This window comes from Salvelinus namaycush, unplaced genomic scaffold (genome assembly GCF_016432855.1).
Source record: "Salvelinus namaycush isolate Seneca unplaced genomic scaffold, SaNama_1.0 Scaffold174, whole genome shotgun sequence".
Taxonomy (NCBI): domain Eukaryota; kingdom Metazoa; phylum Chordata; class Actinopteri; order Salmoniformes; family Salmonidae; genus Salvelinus; species Salvelinus namaycush.
In genome coordinates this window covers 219,659-242,596 of record NW_024058497.1, presented here as the reverse complement: position 1 = coordinate 242,596, position 22,938 = coordinate 219,659, and the positions used below count along the sequence as shown (strand labels likewise).

Here is a 22,938-nt window from a genome sequence, read left to right as displayed (position 1 = left end):
AGGGCTTTAACTCAATTTGTTTTTCTGTGATAGGACACAAGCAATCTCCTCACCCCTCCTCAAATATTTGAGGAGAAGGTCCAAGGTCCCTCTAGGGCATTCTACCCAGGGACTTACCCATTTCAGTGTATTTTCAGTGACACTTTACAGGTGGTCCTAAATCCCCAGTTAAATTACTCTAGCGCCCCCAAGCGTTCTTTCAATGTTTTTTCTTATACGAGCCAGTCTGCGTCACTTGCAAATCCCCTTTTCTCTCAAATCATATTGACGTTTGTTAGTACATCAACACTATGTAACTCTTTGAAGTATATTTTACTTAAGTTATTTACATTTATGTAGATAAACGAAAGCATATTTACGTGTATATCGGTAAAATAAAATGACCAAGTTATGTCTTAACTATTATACACAAAGACGTCTACAACCACTATGAGCTTTGAACCAATATACCTTATGTAGAAAGAAATAACGAAACCCTATATCACCATGCGCTCGTTACTGGTGTTTTGAATGTACGAATTGAGATGCCAGTGGCAAGGCTTCTCAAACTAATCCTAGTTATATGCTACTTTATATTAAAACAATGTAAACGAAATAGGCTATTCATACTATTCCTTCCAGAAGTCTGTTGAAAGTAGCCTAATTTCTGCCCCACATCAGAGGCGAGTACTTTTGAGCTATGTGTGTGTAATAGCCTAATAACGGTGCTCTGAGCTACAATATTCTCTGCTGTTCCTCTCTCTTCATGCGGCCAATCAATGAATGGATGTGTGTTACTTGCTGGCTCTCACAGGGACCAACCCGGTTGCCTCACCGTTGATCAATTCTCTTCAGGCGCTGCACAGATGCAGTGATCTACTCATGTTGGGATGGGTTTCTTGAACACTCCACTCTTGATCTTGGGCGTAATTTGACAAAATGTAGGAATTGAGCATACCTATGTTAAATAGATTCAGGTCATTTTCATGGATAATTGGTTTTAGATTCATGCTGTGAAGTTATTCTCGTGTACCTGAAAGTGATCTAATCTATCCGAATGTTAAGTACAGATTAGTGGGCGCCACTGAGGTGTATAAATGAACGGTGAGCGCGCTTTCATTGTTGAAGCTCACCGACGTGCGCGCACTTGCCAACGTCAAGTTTCCGCCCTCTTCCCTTACTGGCCAATCACTTTTCTTCCCCATCTACTTCATTCTTCCGGTATTATGGCCGCTTGCAGTGTAAGGGACAACGAGTGTGAAATGTTATGATTATGAAAAGTTTTCGGTAGATTAAGGATGCTCGTGACCGTGATGTTACGGTTTCCCGTCTGTCGGTCGTCAGTTCGGGCAGTGCTTCACTGTCATAGGCCCTTTAGCAAGGTGTGCAACCTTTATTAAACCGTTTTCTGTTATGAAATGTAGTGTTATGAAATGTAGCTGTACTGGCCTGCTGAGTACAGTATCATTGGGTTGTGTAGCCAGCCTTCTCCAAATCGGTGGTGTAGCATTGTCCTATGACCGCTCAGGTACATAGATGTGGGCGTGTCCTCTGACAAACCATTGGATGGATCAATGAATAGCCCTGAATGTGTTCTGACGGCCAAACAAGACTGCGCTGTAAACTGTGATGTCTTTGTGTGTGACCACATGGTTATAATTTTTTTTAGGGGTGTTTGGTGGGAGGGGACAGTTCTCAATTAAGCATTTTATTGGGTTCTCTCTGAAATATGCAACTACTAATGTATGTATGATCATAATACCATACGTTTTGTTATGAATGCCACATTGTGCTAAGATTTGATTTAAAACGATTACATGGTAATAGTATGATACCCTTGTCTGTATTGTTGTTGTTCATAATGACCCCTGTGCTCTCTTCTTTCCTATTCCCTTGTTTCCTCATTTCTTCATTTCCTCATTTCCCCTCTGCCTTTATATACAGGCATCCCCTGCTCTGTCTGAGCGTGTGCGGGTCTTTGAGTCTCTCAGAGAGAGGCAGGGACAGCAGAGGACAAGCGGCGCCACGAAACAGGCCTTCAGCGTCCGATTGGCTGATGGCAGGACGATGAATGGCACCACAGGCGTGACCACGCCCTCAATCATCGCTCAAAACGCACGGTTAGCCTCTCAGACGTGTGTGTTATGTGTTATTCAGAATCCTAAAAGTCAGGGAAGGGTTATCCCCAGTGCTTGACTTGGAATTCAATAGGTGCTGGTACTTATTTTGAGTGCTGGTACTGTTTTATATTTAGGTAAAGGAACTCTGAAGTACTTTTGAGATAATATTCTATAAGAGGTGCAGGAACTCAAGCAGCAGAAATGTTGAGGTGCCGGTACTCTGCTCCATTGAGCTTCTGTCCAATTCAAGCACCGTTTATCCCTCAGAACACGTGCCGTGTTTAGACAGGCAGCCCAATTCTCTTATTTTTTTCCACTAATTGGTCCTTTGATTCATCAGATCTTTTCACATCAGGTTGTTTTCAGAGCTGGTCTGATTGGTCAAAAGACCAATTAGTGGGAAAAAAAATATCAGAATTGGGCTGCCTGTCTAAATGCAGGCTTAGTAACTCCCTGCAGAGTCCTACAGGCCTTTCTCAGTCCCTGGGACACCTATGTGTCCAATCTCTTTGCTTTCAGATTGGAATTTGGTGAAATTGGATAGGTGTAAGCAAACATATTGACATTGTCTCTAACCCTCCAACTCTCCATGTCTGTGCAGTGTGAAAGGTGCTCTGGTGTGCAGGGTGAATGGAGAGCTGTGGGAGCTGCTTCGCCCCCTGGAGGCTGACTGTGAACTACAGCTGCTAGGCTTTTACACCACAGAGGGCAAACAGGTACTTACTAAGGACATTCTCATTCATCTAACCCAATAGAAGATCTTACATGTGGCAGAGGTTGACCTCTTCTCTCTCATCCCCTCTCGCTCATCTCTTTCATTTTCTCCCTTTCTCCCCCAGGTGGTGTGGAGGACAGGAGCGTGTGTTGTGGGGTGGGTGTTAGAGAGGGTGTTTGGGGTGGATGTGTGCAGAGAGGGCGTGTCAGAGTCCGGCCTCTACTGTGACCACCTCCTGGAGAACAGGTAAGACATCTCCCGCTCTTTGTAATATAATATCTGCCATTTTGCAGATGCTTTTATCCAAAGCAACCTAGTCATTACAGTTTACCCCACTAACCATCAGCCTCACCTTATGACACTCCTTTAAGACAGAAAAGCTGCTTTGAGGGAGGGAGGGAAGGATGCATTTGTTCTCTAACAGCCCCTGGGAGGAGCTATCATGTAAATGGGATATTTCTGTGTTTTTTAAAATAAATTTGCTAAAATGTCTAAATCTGTTTTTGCTTTGTCATTATGGGTATTGTGTATAGATTGAGGGGGAAAAAACTATTGAATCAATTTTAGAATAAGGCTGAAACGTAACAAAATGTGGAAAAAGTTGAGTGGTTTGAATACTTTCCGAATGCACTATATACACAGAGAAACAGTACTTACCCCTGGTCTTTCTCCCAGTGCCCTGTCCCTAGCTGAGCTAGAGGAGAGATGTAAGGAGGCCGCTGGCCAGAAGCTTCCTCTCTCCAGACTGGAGCTGAACAGGCAGGAAGTTACAGAGCTCTTCCAGGTCAGAGGTCATTGGCCCTGTTTGTCTGTCATTGGCTGCATCTGAAATGGCATCCTATTTCTTATGTAGTTCCCTATATAGGGAATAGGGTGCCATTTAGGACATAGCCATTGTGGTTGGAAACAGGCATTTGGATCAATACCAGTACTATTTTGTACCTTACCTGCACTAAATGTATTTGGCTTAGTGTTTGGTTAGTCGGTGTAATGACGCAGGGATAGTATGAAGTTGGTACAGAATGAGACATTAGATGGCATTACGGTTATGGCCCACAGTATTCTAGAATGTAGGTGTGTTGCTTTGCTCCTACCTGTAGCAGCTTGTGGAATGACTGTTTACATGTGTTGTCTTTAACCTCTGGCTGTAATGGTCATCTAGGAATGTCTGTAATTCAAGGGGTGTGGCTGTGATACACTAGTGTGTATGTGTACTAACTGCGTGTGTTCTCTCATCTAGGACAATGCTCTGAGACTCCAGTTGATTGAAGAACAGATGAGTGGTCCTACTGTCACAGTCTACAGGTTTGTTGCTCAGCATCTCACAGCCTGATAAAAGACACCACATGGTAATGTTACAGTCATGGTCTGTTTTTATGGAGAAATGACTGTACACTAGGATGACATGTCCATCTCTTCCTGTTCCGTGTGTGGATCAGGTGTGGAGACAGCATAGGAGTCTGCAATGGTCCTCTCCTCCCTCACACTGGTCTCCTCAAGGTCTTCAAGATGCTGCAGGTATGTGTGTTTGTGTGTGTGTCAACCTGCCTGCCTGCCTTGTCTGCATATCAGTTCAGTGAGGAATATACAGTTCTTGTCTTCTCCTCATGACATCTAAACTACGCTGGATGTAAAAATTGAATGTACAGGATAAAAAACAACACTTAAATGGGTTTCCATTGCATTTTCATCTCTACTGATGGTTTTGTCACAAATCATGTTGAGTTATGTAGCGAATGTTCCCACTCTGGTCCTGGCACGTGTGCTGTAGCCAACAGCTGGCACATAGTGTGTGTATAGCCTACATGATGAGATTATTATGGACAAAAGAGCGCGATTCTTTTTTTGTTGTCAAAAGGCAGCCAAGCATCAGATCCTTGATACAGTATTTGTATTTGGAAAGGAGCATCAAGCTCACCACCTTGTGTTTTCACCACCCTGAACTTCATAATGACTTATTCCATCTGTACTCTAGTAAACTGCATGCTTTCCTGACGTGTCGTAGTGGGAGGACCACACAGACTTGTCATCGCGTGACTCCAAGTTTACTTCGTTGTGATGGTTATTATATAAATATTTGCACATAAAAGCATTTCCACTGCCATTTTAATTTTAGACACTAAAAGATCCCACCTTGTCAAGCGTATTTTGTCTACATTTGGAAAGTTCACCGACAAATTTGCTGTTTCCATCTGGCTTGTCATGATTTTTTTTTTTATCCAACATGTGCTTTACTCGCATAAAAAGGTTCGATGGAAACCTGGTTACTTTTTAACTCATAACATGGGCTGTGACATTACCATGCATTATAGCCATTAACTCTGACCTCTTCCTGATACTAATGTGTTCTGGGACTGCACAGGTCACACTGGAAATTCCTTACTGGTAAATGACAATCACTTGGCAGTCACTAGCCAGTTAAACGACGCACTGGAGACTAACAAGTCAGAACAACATGTCACACGGAAGACCTGCGAAACAAAATGCTGCTTGTTTTTTTCCTAGAAGCATTAGAACTGTAGCTTGGTAGCCCGTGATGCCAACAATGACCTATTTGCTGGTGCTGAGCAATTACTGCTTGAGGTCTGTTCGGTTTCGGTTTGATGATCTGGTTTGGCTCTAGAGAAACTGCGCATCGAGCTCACAGAAAAAATAATGAACTAAATCGAATTCAAATAATTGAACTGACATTGGTCAATTAGTTGTTTTAAAAACCAACATTTCGGTTAATTGCTCAGCACTACTGTTTGCTTTCAAAGTGGAATTTCCATACTGGTATTGTACTGGTCAGAATGGAATTTCCACTTTCCACGCTGGGAGAGCAATAGCCACAGGATGTTGTGATTGTCAGTGACCAGTTTCCTGCCCCCGCCAAGTAAAATCCTGTCAATCTTTATTGTCCCAAGGGGAAACGCAGCCCCTGCCCATTATCTGTAGAGCAGTGGTTCCAAAATGGTGGCTATGGAACAAAGATGGCTGGGATATATATATAATACTCACTACCTACTGGTCAAAAGTTTGGACACACCTACTCATTCAAGTGTTTTTCTTTATTTTTACTATTTTCTACATTGTAGAATAATAGTGAAGACATCAAAACTATGAAATAACACATATGGAATCCATGTAGTAACCAAAAAAGTATTAAACAAATCAAAATATATTTTATATTTGAGATTCTTCAAAGTAGCCACCCTTTTGCCTTGATGACAGCTTTGCACACTCTTGGCATTATCTCAACCAACTTCAGGAGGTAGTCACCTGGAATGCATTTTAATTAACAGGTATACTGCCTTAGTGCAGTCGCAAAAACCATCAAGCTCTATGATGAAACTGGCTCTCATGAGGACCGCCACAGGAATGGAAGACCCAGAGTTATCTCTGCTACAGAGGATAAGTATAGTAGAGTTAACTGCACATCAGATTGCAGCCCAAATAAATGCTTCACAGAGTTCAAGTAACAGACACATTTCAACATCAACTGTTCAGATGAGACTGTGTGAATCAGGCCTTCATGGTCACATTGCTGCAAAGAAACCACTACTAAAGGACACCGATAAGAAGAAGAGACTTGCTTGGGCCAAGAAACACGAGCAATGGACATGAGACTGGTGGAAATCTGTAATTTGGTCTAATGAGTTCAAATTTTAGATTTTTGGTTCCAACCACCTTTGTGAGACGCAGTGTAGGTGAACGGATGATCTCCGCATGTGTGGTCCCCACCTTGAAGCATGGAGGTGTGATGGTGTGGGGATGCTTTGCTGGTGACAGTCTGTGATTTATTTAGAATACAAGGCACATTTAACCAGCATGGCTACCACCGCATTCTGCAGCGATACATCCCATCTGGTTTGGGCTTGGTGGGGCTATCATTTGTTTTTCAACAGGACAATGATCCAAAACACACCTCCAGGCTGTGTAAGGGCTATTTGACCAAGAAGGAGAGTGAGAGAGTGCTGCATCAGATGACCTGGCCTCCACAATCACCCGACCTCAACCCAATTGAGATGGTTTGGGATGAGTTGGACCGCAGAGTGAAGGAAAAGCAGCCAACAAATGCTCAGCATATGTGGGAACTCCTTCAAGACTGTTGGAAAAGCATTTCAGGTGAAGCTGGTTGAGAGAATGTCATGTGTTATTTCATAGTTGTGACGTCTTCACTATTATTCTACAATGTAGAAAATAGTACTAATAAAGAAAAACCCTTGAATGAGTAGGTGTGTGAACTCTTGACTGGTACTGTATATATTGGACACCTACTCATTCAAGGGTTTTTCTTTATTTTTACTATATATACTGAACAAAAATATAAACGCAACAATTTCAGAGATTTTACTGAGTTATAGTTCATATAAGGAAATCATTCAATTGAAATAAATTCATTAGGCCCTAATCTATGGTTTTCACATGACTGGGAATACAGATATGCATCTGTTGGTCACAGATACCTTAAACTACCATTTGTGAGACTGGTTGGACTTACTGCCAAATTCTCTAAAACGACGGCTTATGGTAGAGATATTAACATTGCAGGAATGTCCACCAGAGCTGTTGCCAGAAAATGTATTCAGCATGTCAATTGCACGCTCCCTATAAAACTTGAGACATCTGTGGCATTGTGTTGTGCGACACAACGCACATTTTAGAGTGGCCTTTTATTGTCCCCAGCACAAGGTGCACCTGTGTAATGATCATTCTGTTTAATCAGCTTCTTGATATGCCACACCTGTCAGGTGGATAGATTATCTTGGCAAAGGAGAAATGCTCACTAACAGGGATGTAAACAAATTTGTTCACAAAAATGGAGAGAAATAAGCTTTTTATGAGTATGGAACATTTATGGGATCTTTTATTTCAGCTCATGAAACATGGGACCAACACTTTACATGTGGCCTTTTATATTTTTGTTCAGTATATTTCTCTTTTCTGCTACTCTCTCTCTCTTTCTCTGTCACACTCTGTCTTCTCTGTCCCCCCTCTTTCTGTTCAGGTGTCTCCCGTAACGTTGACCAATCCTGTTGGCACGTCAGGCGTGATGCGTGTGATGGGTGTGGCCTTCCCAGGAGAGAGGGAGAGGGAGGAGTGGGAGAGGGAACAGGAGGAGACACGGAAGAGAGACCACAGACGCATCGGCAAGGTGAGGTTGACGGGGAGAGGGAAGAAAAAAGATCTAGGCCCAATACGCATAGAAATATAAACAACTGGAGACAGGTTATTATTGGCACGGCAGCGCTACTGTAGCTAGCCGAGTAGTGTAGAAACTATTGCTAACGAACGAACCTATTTTAGCAGGCTAGCTTAGCATCTTGGCTAACTGTGAGGCAAGTGCGACGGTGTCTCAAATGGAGCGTATACTGATATGGGGGGAGGTGTGTGTGTGTTTTGCCTCCAGGACCAGGAGCTGTTCTTCTTTAATGACGTCAGTCCTGGAAGCTGCTTCTTCCTGCCTAAAGGAGCTCACATCTACAACACACTCGCTGACTTTATCAAGGTAACACGCACACACAGACGCATCACAATTTTTATGCTTGAAATATTGTTTATTTTTATTGATATAAAATAGACTAACTTACCAATCCTATCTTACTAGCTACTGCTTCTACAAAATAGATCAGATATTCACAGGAAACCTATCTCTGCAGCCAACTCCAACACCCCCGGAATGGCTTGTAGTTTCTCCATCAGAAAAATGCAACTGGTCTCCTGGTCCCAGTTTTCACAAGTTGTCTATCTGTATTTCGTCTATCGGATAGTGTTAAATGCATAGAAATAGAATGGTCAAACCATTAACTTGAATTAGGAGTCCAGTTCTATTCATTCTATTTCTATGCATTTAACACTATCTGACAGGCCAAATCCAGAACTGGGCCCTGAGCTCACACGCTGCTCGTAAAACCCCCTCCTAACTCTCCTGTAAAACTCCACCTTGCGCTTCAGCTCCATGTGCTTGTGAAACAGATGTCATTTCTCCTGCTCAGGCAGGTGCTGGTTGTAATGCCAGCAGCTGGCCATGTTTAGGGGCTTCCAGTGCCACTCACACTACAAGATCTCTGAGAAACTCGGTCAGGACCAGACCTAAATTCACACACAAAACCAGTTCTATATGTACCCAAATGCATGCTAAACAAGGAATGTTGAGAAGTACACCAAACTCAACAATGAACCAAATCTTCGTGAGAATACACCATGATTCGCACCATTGATGATGGGATTTGAAGGTCTTGCAGGAAGATACTGATGTCTCAGTGCCATCCATGTTACAGACGGGTGAAATCGCTGGATGTAGAAGCGCGTTGTTGAAAACTTGATAATCTAAGATGGCAGAAACCAGAGTAAACAGTCTAGAGAGTTGGGCCAATGTGGTCTCTGTCTGCACGTTCCGAGAGCACCACTTTCTCCTCTATAGCCGTTGCTAAGTGATAATTGACACCTCCACATTATGCTGTTTAATTCTGATAGTTTTCAAAACCGATGAAGATGCAATTTGTTGACACAAACACAATACCGACTTGGATACACATTATCCCAAATGCTAATCGCTGCACTGTTTTGTTTGTTTACAGCGGGTCATTTCATAGGGAACTGTCAGAGACACTCTCGTATTGTTACATCAGCATCATGTCAAGAATAAGGTGCTAACATGTCAGCTGTTTTAATACCTGGCAGAAATATCTTCATATATGGCTCTGGCAGAAACAAGTCCCTCGTCTTGGTGTTGATGCCACCAAAACAGTTCCATATCAACATTGGTGCCTATCAAACATTCTAAAGTTGCTCTTTTCAATTGTGAGATCATCATATTCAAATGTAAGTATTCTTATGAATAGAATGACCATGGCAAGGAAATAGAACAAGTTTCAAATCAACACTGTTACTCTTATCAGCCAAACATTCCAAATTCAAACATTCTACCAACTTTGCTTTGGTTGACTTAGGGTGTGTTAGTTAATTCACTCTGGCTATCTACTCTCGTCTGAGTGTGCCAGAGCGCAGAATAACTGATGAATTAACGAACGCGCAACACCCGTTGAATATGACCGGTGTAAGTAAACGTTGTCAAATAAACTTTATTTAATTGTTGCAAGCAGCACAGTTAGTCACCAACACTCTGGATAACATGCAAACTGCCTAACCAGCTCTGCTAGGGTGAGTAAAATGGTCAGTGTGAGGTGTTCTCTCATTTGTGTCTGGAAGTAGCTAGCAAGTTAGCCAACTTTAGACAGTTAGCTTGAGGGATTAACTGCCGTTGTGAGTTCAGAACGCTCGATCAACCCTACTCCTCGGTCAGGGTGTCCAGTGTGTACTCTGAAAGCTCCTAGAGTGGAACGCTCTGAATTTACGAATGGAGAATCTGACAACACTCTGAATTTACGAATGGAGAATCTGACAACACTCTGAATTTACGAATGGAGAATCTGACAACACTCTGAATTTACGAATGGAGAATCTGACAACACTCTGAATTTACGAATGGAGAATCTGACAACACTCTGAATTTACGAATGGAGAATCTGACAACACTCTGAATTTACGAATGGAGAATCTGACAACACTCTGAATTTACGAATGGAGAATCTGACAACACTCTGAATTTACGAATGGAGAATCTGACAACACTCTGAATTTACGAACGCCGAGAGCGCACTCTGAGCACACTGGAACTCCAGAGTGAATTTATTAACACCCCCTTTGTAATTTTTATGATTTTAGAATAGAATGGCCAAGACAATCAGCCAAGTACGCTTCCGTGTGCACACACACACACACACACACACACACACACACACACACACACACACAGCCGTTCATTCAGACATCTTTACCCTGACGGTGACCTCAGGACACTCCTGTTGTAGTCAGGAAATCACCCCAATTACTACACTGTGACTGTCTGTTTTCCAAATAACCCTGGATGACACACGCACAGAGAAGAATTCTGTCTGTAATTATTAAGTTGTTACATCCCTCTGTTCCTCCCTTTCTCTCCACCCCTCCCTTCCTTCTCTCCACCCCCTCTCCCCCAGACTGAGTACAGGAGGCGTGGCTTCCATGAGGTTGTGACCCCTACTCTATACAGCACTGCACTGTGGGAGCGTTCGGGTCACTGGGAACACTACAGTGAAAACATGTTTACTGTGACCGGTGACACACACACCTATGCACTCAAACCCATGAACTGCCCTGCACACTGGTGAGAACACACACACCCCTACATTCTCTCTCATACTCTGCCCCACACACTGTTCAGGACATCTCAATAACAGCTCTCTCTGTTCCAGTCTGATGTTTGAGCAGCGTGTAAGGTCATGGAGGGAGCTCCCGTTGCGTTGGGCCGATTTCGGGGCACTGCATCGGAACGAGCTGTCCGGCGCTCTGGGTGGTCTCACCCGGGTCCGCAGGTTCTGCCAGGACGACGCACACATCTTCTGCACTCCTGAGCAGGTGTGTACACACACACACACACACACACGATTCCTGTCATTTGAACCTTTTGGGATTTTTGTCTCACATTTTCCACCCTGGAATTCCTAGGACAGCAGAAAGTGGGATTGTATCCCTGACTCCCCCAATGATTCCCTTTCCCATTAAACCACACACACTTATGCTTATACACACACTGATTCACATGATATTGTGAGGTTTGTTTTCCACTTTGGCTAATCCAATCACTGGAGCAGTCAATACATCAACTGTTCCTCCTCACTCATCTCTGAGTTAACCCTTAACCTCTGGACTCATCTCTAAGTTAACCCTTAACCCCGAAAGCCCTGGACTCTCCAGTTTCACATCTGTTTATTTATACTGTCTTTTACAATATTGGATTTACATTCTCTATTCTGTCTCCATCACTCTGTCCTCCTTTCTGGCTGTACTCCTGCCCCCCAATCCCTTCCTGTACCCCCCCCCCCCCCCCCCCCCCCCCACACACACTCTCTCTGTCAGTTGGAGGAGGAGATCATAGCGTGTTTGGACTTTGTGAGGAGTGTGTATCGAGTATTTGGATTCTCCTTCCACTGTCTCCTCTCCACCCGACCTACACCCTGCCTGGGAGAGCCTGCACTGTGGGACCACGCTGAGCAGGTACACACACCACACCGACACACCACACACACAACATACAGACACAACTTACAGACAGATGTACACACACAGAGCCAGCTGTGTAAATGTGTGTTTACTGTCCCACAAGTGATGTCTATAAATCCCAGCACACAGCCTCTATTGTAATCATAATGACGGACACTTATCCAATCAGTGTTGATATATGGCCATGTGGATGTGACGAACTCAAAGCCCTGTCTGTTCTGTGGCTGCTGTCTATGCTCCCTGCCTCTTCCTCTGTGGAGTAAAGCTCAGGAAGTTAACACAGAGAGGAGAAGCTCAATGAAGAAATGAGATCCTTTCTTTCCATTTTTCTCTTTCCCACTTTCTTCCCCTCTTCCCTCTTTCACTCCCCTCCCTCTTGTCCCCCCCGCTCTCCTCTCTCTCTACCTCTCTCTGTCTCTTTCTCTCTGAGCAGCAGTTGGAGAGGAGTCTGCAGCAGTTTGGGGAGCGCTGGCAGCTCAACCCAGGAGATGGAGCGTTCTACGGGCCAAAGGTCAGTTACACAAGACCCTTCTGTCTGAACGTTGTGTAACGCTGCAACCCGCCCTGAACAGAGCCATGTTATCAACACTCACACATCTTCCTGTTGTCCTAGATTGACATCCAGATCAAGGACGCCATTGGTCGACAGCACCAGTGTGCCACCATCCAATTGGACTTCCAGCTACCAATCAGATTTGACCTGCAGTATGTGGGGTGAGTCACTCATCTATGTCAGTTCAACCTGTGTGTTCTGGGATGTTCCCTGATGCAGCTTCTGCTCTTATCTAACTGATGGTACATTTAATTGGGTTGCACATGGCTGGCAACGTTATTAGACTGAGGGAATTTAAAGCTAGAATCCTAAGTTGTTGCATCCATTTTTGGACTTATAAATGAATTTTATATATATATTACAATCTCAGCAAAAAAGAAACATCCCTTTTTCAGGACCCTGTCTTTCAAAGATAATTAGTAAAAATCAGAATAACTTCACAGATCTTCATTGTAAAGGGTTTAAACACTGTTTCCCATGCTTGTTCAATGAACCATAAACAGTTAATGAACATGCACCTGTGGAACGGTCGCTAAGACACTAACAGCTTACAGACGGTAGGCAATTAAGGTCACAGTTATGAAAACTTAGCACACTAAAGAGGCCTTTCTACTGACTCTGAAAAACACCAAAAGAAAGATGCCCAGGGTCCCTGCTCATCTGCGTGAACGTGCCGTAGGCATGCTGCAAGGAGGCATGAGGACTGCAGATGTGGCGAGGGCAATAAATTGCAATGTCCGTACTGTGAGACGCCTAAGACTGCGCTACAGGGAGACAGGACGGACAGCTGTTAGTCCTTGCAGTGGCAGACCATGTGTAACAACACCTGCACAGGATCGGTACATCTGAACATCACACCTGCGGGACAGGTACAGGATGGCAGCAACAACTGCCCGAGTTACACCAGGAACGCACAATCCCTCCATCAGTGCTCAGACTGTCCTCAATAGGCTGAGAGAGGCTGGACTGAGGGCTGGTAGGCCTGTTGTAAGGCAGGTCCTCACCAGACATCACCGGCAACAACATCGCCTTTGGGCACAAACCCACCGTCGCTGGACCGGACTGGCAAAAAGTGCTCTTCACTGACGAGTTGCGGTTTTGTCTCACCAGGGGGTGATGGTCGGATTCGCGTCTAGGGCCATTCCCCCCCCCCCAGAAATGTCCGGGAACTTGCAGGTGCCTTGGTGGAGGAGTGGGGTAACATCTCACAGCAAGAACTGGCAAATCTGGTACAGTCCATGAGGAGGAGATGCACTGCAGTACTTAATGCAGCTGGTGGCCACACCAGATACTGACTGTTACTTTTGATTTTGACACCCCCCCTTTGTTCAGGGACACATTATTCCATTTCTGTTACTCACATGTCTGTGGAACTTGTTCAGTTTGTCTCAGTTGTTGAATCTTGTTATGTTCATACAAATATTTACACGTGTTAAGTTTACTGGAAATAACCGCAGTTGACAGTGAGAGGATGTTTCTTTTTTTGCTGAGTGTTTATACATACATACATACATACATACAGTTGCAGTTGGAAGTTTACATACACTTAGGTTAGAGTCAGTAAAACTTGTTTTTCAACCATTCCACAAATTCTTGTTAACAAACTAGAGTTTTGACAAGTTGGTTAGGACATCTACTTTGTGCATAACACAAGTAATTTTTCCAATAATGTTTACAGACAGATTATTTCACTTATAATTCACTGTACCAGTGGGTCAGAAGTTTACATACACTAAGTTGACTGTGCCTTTAAACAGCTTGGAACATTCCAGATAATTATGTCATGGCTTTAGAAGCTTCTAATTGAAATCATTTGAGTCAATTGGAGGTGCACCTGTGGATATATTTCAAGGCCTACCTTCAAACTCAGTGCCTCTTTACTTGACATCATGGGAAAATCAAATGAAATCAGCTAAGAACTCAGAATTATTTTTATTTTTTGACCTCCACAAGTCAGATTTATCCTTGGGAGCCATTTCCAAACGCCTGAAGGTACCACGTTCATCTGTACAAACAATAGTACGCAAGTATAAACACCATGGGACCACACAGCCGTCATACCGCTCAGGAGGAGATGAACGTACTTTGGTGCGAAAAGTGCAAATCAATCCCAGAACAACAGCAAAGGACCTTGTGAAGATGCTGGAGGAAACAGGTACAAAAGTCTATATCCACAGTAAAACGAGTCCTATATCGACATAACCTGAAAGGCCGCTCAGCAAGGAAGCGCCATAAAAAAGCCAGACTACGGTTTGCAACTGCACATGGGGACAAATATCGTACTTTTTGGAGAAATGTCCTCTGGTCTGATAAAACAAAAATAGAACTGTTTGGCCATAATGACCATCGTTATGTTTGGAGGAAATAAGGGGGAGGTTTGCAAGCCGAAGAACACCATCCCAACTGTGAAGCACGGGGGTGGCAGCATCATGTTGTGGGGGTACTTTGCTGCAGGAGGGACTGGTGCACTTCACAAAATAGATGGCATCATGAGGACGGAAAATGATGTGGATATATTGAAGCAACGTCTCAAGACATCAGTCAGGAAGTTATAGCTTGGTCGCAAATGGTTCTTCAAAATGGACATTGACCCCAAGCATACTTCCAAAGTTGTGGCAAAATGGACAACAAAGTCAAGGTATTGGAGTGGCCATCACAAAGCCCTGACCTAAATTCTATAGAAAGTTTGTGGGCAGAACTGAAAAAGCGTGTGCGAGCAAGGGGGCCTACAAACCTCACTCAGTTACACCAGCTCTGTCAGGAGGAATGGGCCAAAATTCACCCAACTTATTGTGGGAAGCTTGTGGAAGGCTACCCAAAATGTTTGACCCAAGTTAAAGGCAATGCTACCAACTACTAATTGAGTGTGTGAACTTTTGACCCACTGGGAATGTGATGAAAGAAATAAAAGCTGAAAGAAATAATTCTCTACTATTATTCTGACATTTCACATTCTCTTAAAATAAAGTGGTGTTCCTAACTGACCTAAGACAGGGAATTTTTACTAGGATTAAATGTCAGGAGTTGTGTAAAATGTATTTGGCTAAGGTGTATGTAAACTTCCAACTTCAACTGTATATACACACACACACACACACACACACACACACACACTACCGTTCAAAAGTTTGGGGTCACTTAGAAATTTTCTTGTTTTTGGAAGAAGAACATTTTTCCATAAAATAACATCAAATTGATCAGAAATAGGGTGTAGAGATTGCTAATGTTGTAAATGACTATTGTAGCTGGAAACGGCGGATTTAAAAAATAAATAATGGAATGTCTACATAGGTGTACAGAGGCCAATTATCAGCAACCATCACTCCTGTGTTCCAATGGCACGTTGTGTTAGATAATACAAGTTTATAATTTGAAAAGGCTAATTGATCATTAGAAAACCCTTTTGCAAGTATGTTAGAACAGCTGAAAACTATTGTTCTGATTTAAAGAAGCAATAAAACTGGCCTTCTTTAGAGTAGTTGAGTATCTGGAGCATCAGCATTTGTGGGTTCGATTACAGCCTCAAAATGGCCAGAAACAAAGAACTTTCTTCTGAAACTCGTCAGTCTATTCTTGGTCTGAAGAATGAAGGCTATTCCATGTGAGAAATTGCCAAGAAACGGAAGATCTTGTACAATGCTGTTTACTACTCCCTTCACAAAACAGCACAATCTGGCTATAACCAGAATAGAAAGAGGAGTGGGAGGCCCCGGTGCACAACTGAGCAAAAGGACAAGTACATTAGTGTCTAGTTTGAGAAACAGACGCCTCACAAGTCCTCAACTGGCAGTTTCATTAAATAGTACCCGCAAAACACCAGTCTCAACGTCAGCAGTGAAGAGGAGACTCTGGGATGCTGGCTTTCTAGGCAGAGTTGCAAAGAAAAAGCCATATCTCAGACTGGGCAAAAGAACAGACACTGGACAATGTTTGTAAACAACACAAATAAACACTGTATAGCCTCATAACAAGGTTAAATAAATGTTGATATCATGGATGGTCAGTCCTTGCATCAATAGCTCTGAATTTCACAGTGGTTACATTTCTCCAGGTTCATCCCTTAACTTTTTACCAAAACAGAGGTGGGGTGTCCGCTTTGTTATTGTAGCTTTAAGACTGAAGTGATCTCCTCTCCTCTACCCCTTTCTCACCACATCTTTCTCTCTTCCCTCACCCTCTCTCTCTCTCGCTCTCTTTCACCCTTTCTCTCGCTCTCAGGGGGGATGGAGAGACCCACAGACCAGTGATGGTTCACAGAGCTGTTCTGGGATCACTGGAACGTATGATCGCTATATTGGCTGAGAATTTTGGGGGGAAATGGTGAGAAGAGTGTCTGTGATTGGATTAATCTAAAATGATACCGTTTTGGTTACCCACATTTCTCTTACTCACTCAGTTTCTCTTTCCTTTCGGTCTCTTTCAGGCCTCTGTGGTTGTCTCCAGCGCAGGTCATGATTATTCCTGTAGGGGGAGGTATTGAGTCATATGCGCAACAGGTTAGGACTCATAAAATCAGATCTGGGGCCATATGTATCAAGCGTCTCAGATTTGGAGTGCTGATTTAGGGTCAATTTTGGATCTCAATTCTTAAGATTAAATGGAAAGCAGGAAACTGGTCCTAGATCAGCACTCCTGCTCTGAGACACATTATACACATGGCCCTTGTACTGCAGGCTGAAATCAAACCCACCCCCCATACACCCACACACGTGACCAAACACAACATGACTCAGCACACATCAAAAGCTGTACCCCTCAGTGACTCCAGAGGTCGAAGGCTAATCCAGCACTGTACCCATACACGGTTCATCATGACTCTGAAAAGGACTTGATTTGAGGTTAATTTTGTGATCAGGTTTTCGTTTATTTAACACATGGGAACCAACAATGAAACAAAGCTACGCACGTACATGCCACTACTCACATATCAATATATTCTACAAGTTCCATCTGCCACATGATGAATGAGCCAGCAGCAGGTAAGACCAGACACAGGAGATAACATGGAATATAGACATGTAATGTTTCTGAGGCCTTTATCAGGACACGGCTCCTATTTCTCTCTTGACTTGTCTTGTAAAAAGTCTGCCAGTCACAACATTGCCAATACATCCTCCTGTATGTAATGCGTATGTAGCCCCAGGGGAGGAGAATCTATCAACACTGCTGATCTGGGGTCTGTCATGATGATACATAGCCAGGTAATACAGCCACCAGTGTCTCGGCCCTCAGGGTGGAATTTAAAAGGTGTCGTCCTTACTGTTATTCTACCGTAGCCTGGTTCCTGTCTCCTCTACCACCACTGTGAGTGATGTGTGTTTTGCTCTTGTTAAGGTGGTCCGACAGTTCCACGAGGCCGGCTTCATGGCTGACGCGGATAATGACCAGGGTGCCACCTTAAATAAGAAGATCCGCTCTGCACAGCTGGCCCAGTACAACTACATATTTGGTAAGAGTGCGTGGGTGAACACAGATTAGATAACTGTAGATTCAAAATAAACTGACACAGCTTGTAAACATATTGATTCAATAATTGTTTATTTCTGTGTGTGTGTGCGTCCCCAGTGGTAGGTGAGAAGGAGTGTGTGAGTGGCACGGTGAGTGTAAGGACCAGAGGGGGGAAGCAGCTAGGGAGGAGACCGACAGAGGAGGTCCTGGCATCACTCACACACCTACGAGACACACGGAGCAACCAGGATGACTTCTAACACACACACACCTGTTGTGGATGAAGAATTGCTCACTGTACTTTTGTAATAAAATATAATTACTTAAATTATAAAACTCTTCTGGACATCTTTTCTGTGTGTGCGTGCGTGTGTGTAACTGACATTATGGACATGGTCATGTTAATGGGGCTGGTGTGTTTAATTGTGCAGTACTGGTTGGAGAGACATCCATTTTAGGAGTCTTATCAGGGTTTTCAGGCAACAGCTGTGATTGGTTGTTAATACTCAAATCAGCTCAGCCCTGTTACGTAAGACTGTCATCACTACCTTTAAAAGACTGGAATAAGAAAGGGTAGGATACGCAGGGAGCGTGGGGGGATTTGACTAAAATAGGAGAGGGAGCCCTGTGTTTAGTGGAAACAGGAAAGGCAGAACGAAGGTCGGAAGGTTTGAAGTTTTTCCCTCTTTTTAATTGAGAGAGGGAGCGACGGAATGGAAAGGACATGAGTCACAACAGTGACAGAACAGCTAGGAGAGACAGGGAGGAGGGGGGGCATTATAACCCGGGAGGGGGGGTCACAGATCAAACAGACTGGACAAAGAACCTCTTCAACAAAACGGCTATTGGCCAAAGGCGGCGGTTTTGTGTGCTTAGTTCTACGCGAGCACTTCACTGCCGAGACAGAAAGAGAGGGAGGCCGATAGGAGTTGAATTGGGTTCAGGCCAGGGGGCTTTTGGTGTGTATCGGTCCCTAGAGCCAGACACTGTAAGTGGGGGACCAGACCGTGAGCATTACCAGAGGAGGAGAGGTTGGACTTGGCTCCACGTTCCAATCACACAGATTAACGGTCAGGCGATTTAGAACAGGCCAAAGAATGAAGCTTATATCCAATACGCAGGATAAATGCCTTATATTCCTTGTCCCCCTCTTGAATGACTTCCTTTCTCTGAAATGATTAAAGTCGGGGAGTTGTTTGGTCCGGTAAGTGTTCCACAGTAGTTCCAGAGTGGTGACATGGACCATTAGTATCAGTGAACATTCCCAAAACCATTAGTTACTGATAACTACAAGCCCATCAGTCGGTCACTCCCCTCCTTACAGCATTCCTTCCCCCTATCTCTCTCCCTCTAATCTCTTTCTCCCTACTCTTTCTCTCACTGTACTCTCTAGTTGCTTTCTCTGAACACACAAAGCAATCCTTCATTTGACAGTTCGAGTCGCACAGAGTTCATTCTGAAATTATTTTTAGCCAGGGGGTTGAGAGAGAGGTGGGTTGGGGGGCAGAAAGAGAGGCGGACCTTTTGACGTTAAAGACAATAACAAAGGGAGCTGCTGAGGGAGGTATAGATCACTGTCTCCAGTCCTAGGACTGCCTATAGGCTACAATGTAACATGTCAATAAGGCTATAGGAGGATGAAATTAAATAATTTGTTTAGGGGGTTGTTTATATATATATATATTAGGTAGCCTACAAGTCCAGGCAGGTACATAAATGACCCAGGAGGCATTCCAAATGGCACCATATTCCCTTCTACCTGTCCCAAATGGCACCCTATTCCATTCGACATGTCCCAAATGGCACCCTATTCCCTTGACCTGTCCCAAATGGCACCATATTAACTCTGACCTGTCCCAAATGGCATCATATTAATTCTGACCTGTCCCAAATGGCACCCTATTCCCTTGACCTGTCCCTAATGGCACCCCATTCCCTCCGACTTGTCCCACATGGCACCCTATTCCCTTTGACCTGTCCCAAATGGCACCATATTAACTCTGACCTGTCCCAAACGGCACCCTATTCCCATTTGACCTGTCCCAAACGGCACCCTATTCCCATTTGACCTGTCCCAAACGGCACCCTATTCCCATTTGACCTGTCCCAAATGGCACAATGTTCCCTTTGACCTGTCCCAAATGGCACCATGTTCCCTTTGACCTGTCCCAAATGGCACCATGTTCCCTTGACCTGTCCCAAATGGCACCATGTTCCCTTTGACCTGTCCCAAATGGCACACTATTCCCTATGTAGTTCACAGCCCGGTGGGTTCTGGTCTAAAGTAGTACACTATAAAGGGAATAGGGTGCCATATGGAACACACACCCGTTTCAGGTCATCCTTTCTGTGGGAGGGGGGCCGGGAGGCAGGGTGACCGTGACCAGAGGAAGTCAAACAGAACGGTGGTGTGACGTCCTCATGGTGGTATTGTTCTGTTCTGCTGGTTTCACTGAGAACCTGTCAGACAATGATTGGTGGGACGGGGACCTGAAAATAGACCCCTGTGCCTGGACTCCCTTTCCCCTCCACCTCTGTAGAAAGAACCTTCCTGTATTGTGTGTATGTATGTTTAACTATCCTTGTGAGCACCAGAAGTCCTCGCAAGGATAGTAAAACAAGGAAAATTCATTTTGCCGGTCCCCATTTTACTGGCACCCTGAGGAAAAATACTATTTTAGGCTTGTGGGGTTAGGTTCAGGGTTATAATTAGGGATAGAATTAAGGTTGTTAGATTTAGGGTTAAGTTTTTGGATGGGAATCAATTCTTTGGTCCTCACGGGGATAGCAATGCAATAGTGTGTGTGTGAGAGGGAGAGAGAGAGTTTGCTGCCAGGTGGACTGAGAGTCCAGCCACTGAAAACAATAACAGGAGGTCTGTTGGCCTTTGCAGCAAACAGTGACAACAACCTAGCAGTCTAGAGCCCTCTCTCTCGCTCTCTTCTCTCTCTCGTGTGGGTGTGGGTTTGCTGGTAATGTTTGGATAGGGGTAAGCCAATTAGTGAAGGGAATATTATTATTATTTCTGACGGGTGTGTGTGTGGTGGATGGAAGACACTTAGTTGGAGCGGTATAGCTCACTGTTACACGCTCCAGTTGACCAGCTTCAGTCCCTTGAAATGAATTCCTCATTGAGAAACAGACTGGGGGAATAAATCAGCTGTAAGGATTCTGCTGGATATACACCAAACCATGGGCCCACCCGCACTGATCACTAGACACACACAAGCCAACTCCCCTCTACCCCCCCCCCCCCCCCAATATTTCCCAACTTCTGTCCTGATCTAGTAGTTGAGGAGGTTTTCTAAAGTCTTTATTTGATCCAGTCGTCTCTCCCAGTCAGCTGGTCGTCTCTCTAATCCTCCTGTGTGGACTTCACACCTTTCACTAGAGCTGTTTACATCTGGCCCTGCATATACAGTGCCTTGCAAAAGTATTCACCCCCTTGGCATTTTTCCTATTTTGTTTCATTACAACCTATAATTTTAATTTATTTTTATTTGGATTTCATGTAATGGACATAAACAAAATAGTCCAAATTGGTGAAGTGAAATGAAAAAAATAACTTGTTTAAAAAAAAATCTACCACGGAAAAGTGGTGCGTGCATATGTATTCACCCCCTTTGCTATGAAGCCCCTAAATAAGATCTGGTGCAAGCAATTACCTTCAGAAGTCACATAATTAGTTAGATTGCACACAGGTGGACTTTATTTAAGTGTCACATGATCTGTCACATGATATCAGTATATATACACCTGTTCTGAAAGGCCCCAGAGTCTGCAACACCACTAAGCAAGGGGTGCCACCAAGCAAGTGACACCATTAAGACCAAGGAGCTCTCCAAACAGATCAGAGACAAAGTTGTGGAGAAGTACAGATCAGGGTTGGGTTATAAAAAAATATCTGAAACTTTGAACATCCCACGGAGCACCATTAAATCTATTATTAAAAAATGGAAAGAATATGGCACCACAACAAACCTGCCAAGAGAGGGCAGCCCACCAAAACTCACAGACCAGGCAAGGAGGGCATTAATCAGAGAGGCAACAAAGAGACCAAAGATAACCCTGAAGGAGCTGCAAAGCTCCACAGCAGAGACTGGAGTAGCTGTCCATAGGACCACTTTAAGCTGTACGCTCCACAGAGCTGGGATTTACGGAAGAGTGGCCAGAAAAAAGCCATTGCTTAAAGAAAACAATAAGCAAACACATTTGATGTTCACCAAAAGGCATGTGGGAGACACCCCAAACATATGGAAGAAGGCACTCTGGTCAGATGAGACTAAAATTTAGCTTTTTGGCCATCAAGGAAAACGCGCAAATCCAACACCTCTCATCGCCCCGAGAACACCATCCCCACAGTGAAGCATGGTGGTGGCAGCATCATGCTGTGAGGATGTTTTTCATCGGCAGGGACTGAGAAACTGGTCAGAATTTAAGAAATGATGAATGGCGCTAAATACAGGGAAATTCTTGAGGGAAACCTGTTTCAATCTTCCAGAGATTTGAGACTGGGACGGAGGTTCACCTTCCAACAGGACAATGACCCAAAGCATACTGCTAAAGCAACACTCGAGTGGTTTAAGGGGAAACATTTAAATGTCTTGGAATGGCCTAGTCAAAGCCCAGACCTCAATCCAATTGAGAATCTGTGGTATGACTTAAAGATTGCTGTACACCAGCGGAACCCATCCAACTTGAAGGAGCTGGGGCAGCTTTGCCTTGAAGAATGGGCAAAAATCCCAGTGGCTAGATGTGTCAAGCTTAGAGACATACCCCAAGAGACTTGCAGCTGTAATTGCTGCAAAAGGTGGCTCTACAAAGTATTGCCTTTGGGGGGGTGAGTAGTTATGCACGCTCAAGTTTTCAGTTATTGTTTGTTTCACAATAAAAAATATTATTAATTATTAATTAATTTTGCATCTTCAAATCAAATAATACAAACCCCCCAAAAATGTATTTTAATTCCAGGCTGTAAGGCAACAAAATAGGAAAAATTCCATGGGGGGCGAATACTTTCGCAAGCCACTGTAGCC

General features: G+C 43.9%; 1 protein-coding gene across 1 annotated transcript; it reads left to right on the top strand.

Moving 5' to 3' along the window:
- The first annotated feature begins 1,201 nt into the window (after positions 1-1,201).
- LOC120037508 (threonine--tRNA ligase 1, cytoplasmic-like) lies at positions 1,202-18,238 on the top strand. Its single transcript, XM_038983540.1, has 18 exons — positions 1,202-1,361; positions 1,924-2,099; positions 2,701-2,815; positions 2,939-3,060; positions 3,490-3,598; positions 4,055-4,119; positions 4,254-4,332; positions 7,805-7,951; positions 8,207-8,305; positions 10,839-11,005; positions 11,094-11,256; positions 11,758-11,895; positions 12,335-12,412; positions 12,515-12,615; positions 16,673-16,774; positions 16,878-16,950; positions 17,789-17,903; positions 18,020-18,238. The coding sequence occupies exons 1-18, from the start codon at positions 1,278-1,280 to the stop codon at positions 18,160-18,162; spliced, it is 2,076 nt and encodes a 691-aa protein (XP_038839468.1). The 5' UTR covers positions 1,202-1,277; the 3' UTR covers positions 18,163-18,238.
- Positions 18,239-22,938: the final 4,700 nt, after the last annotated feature.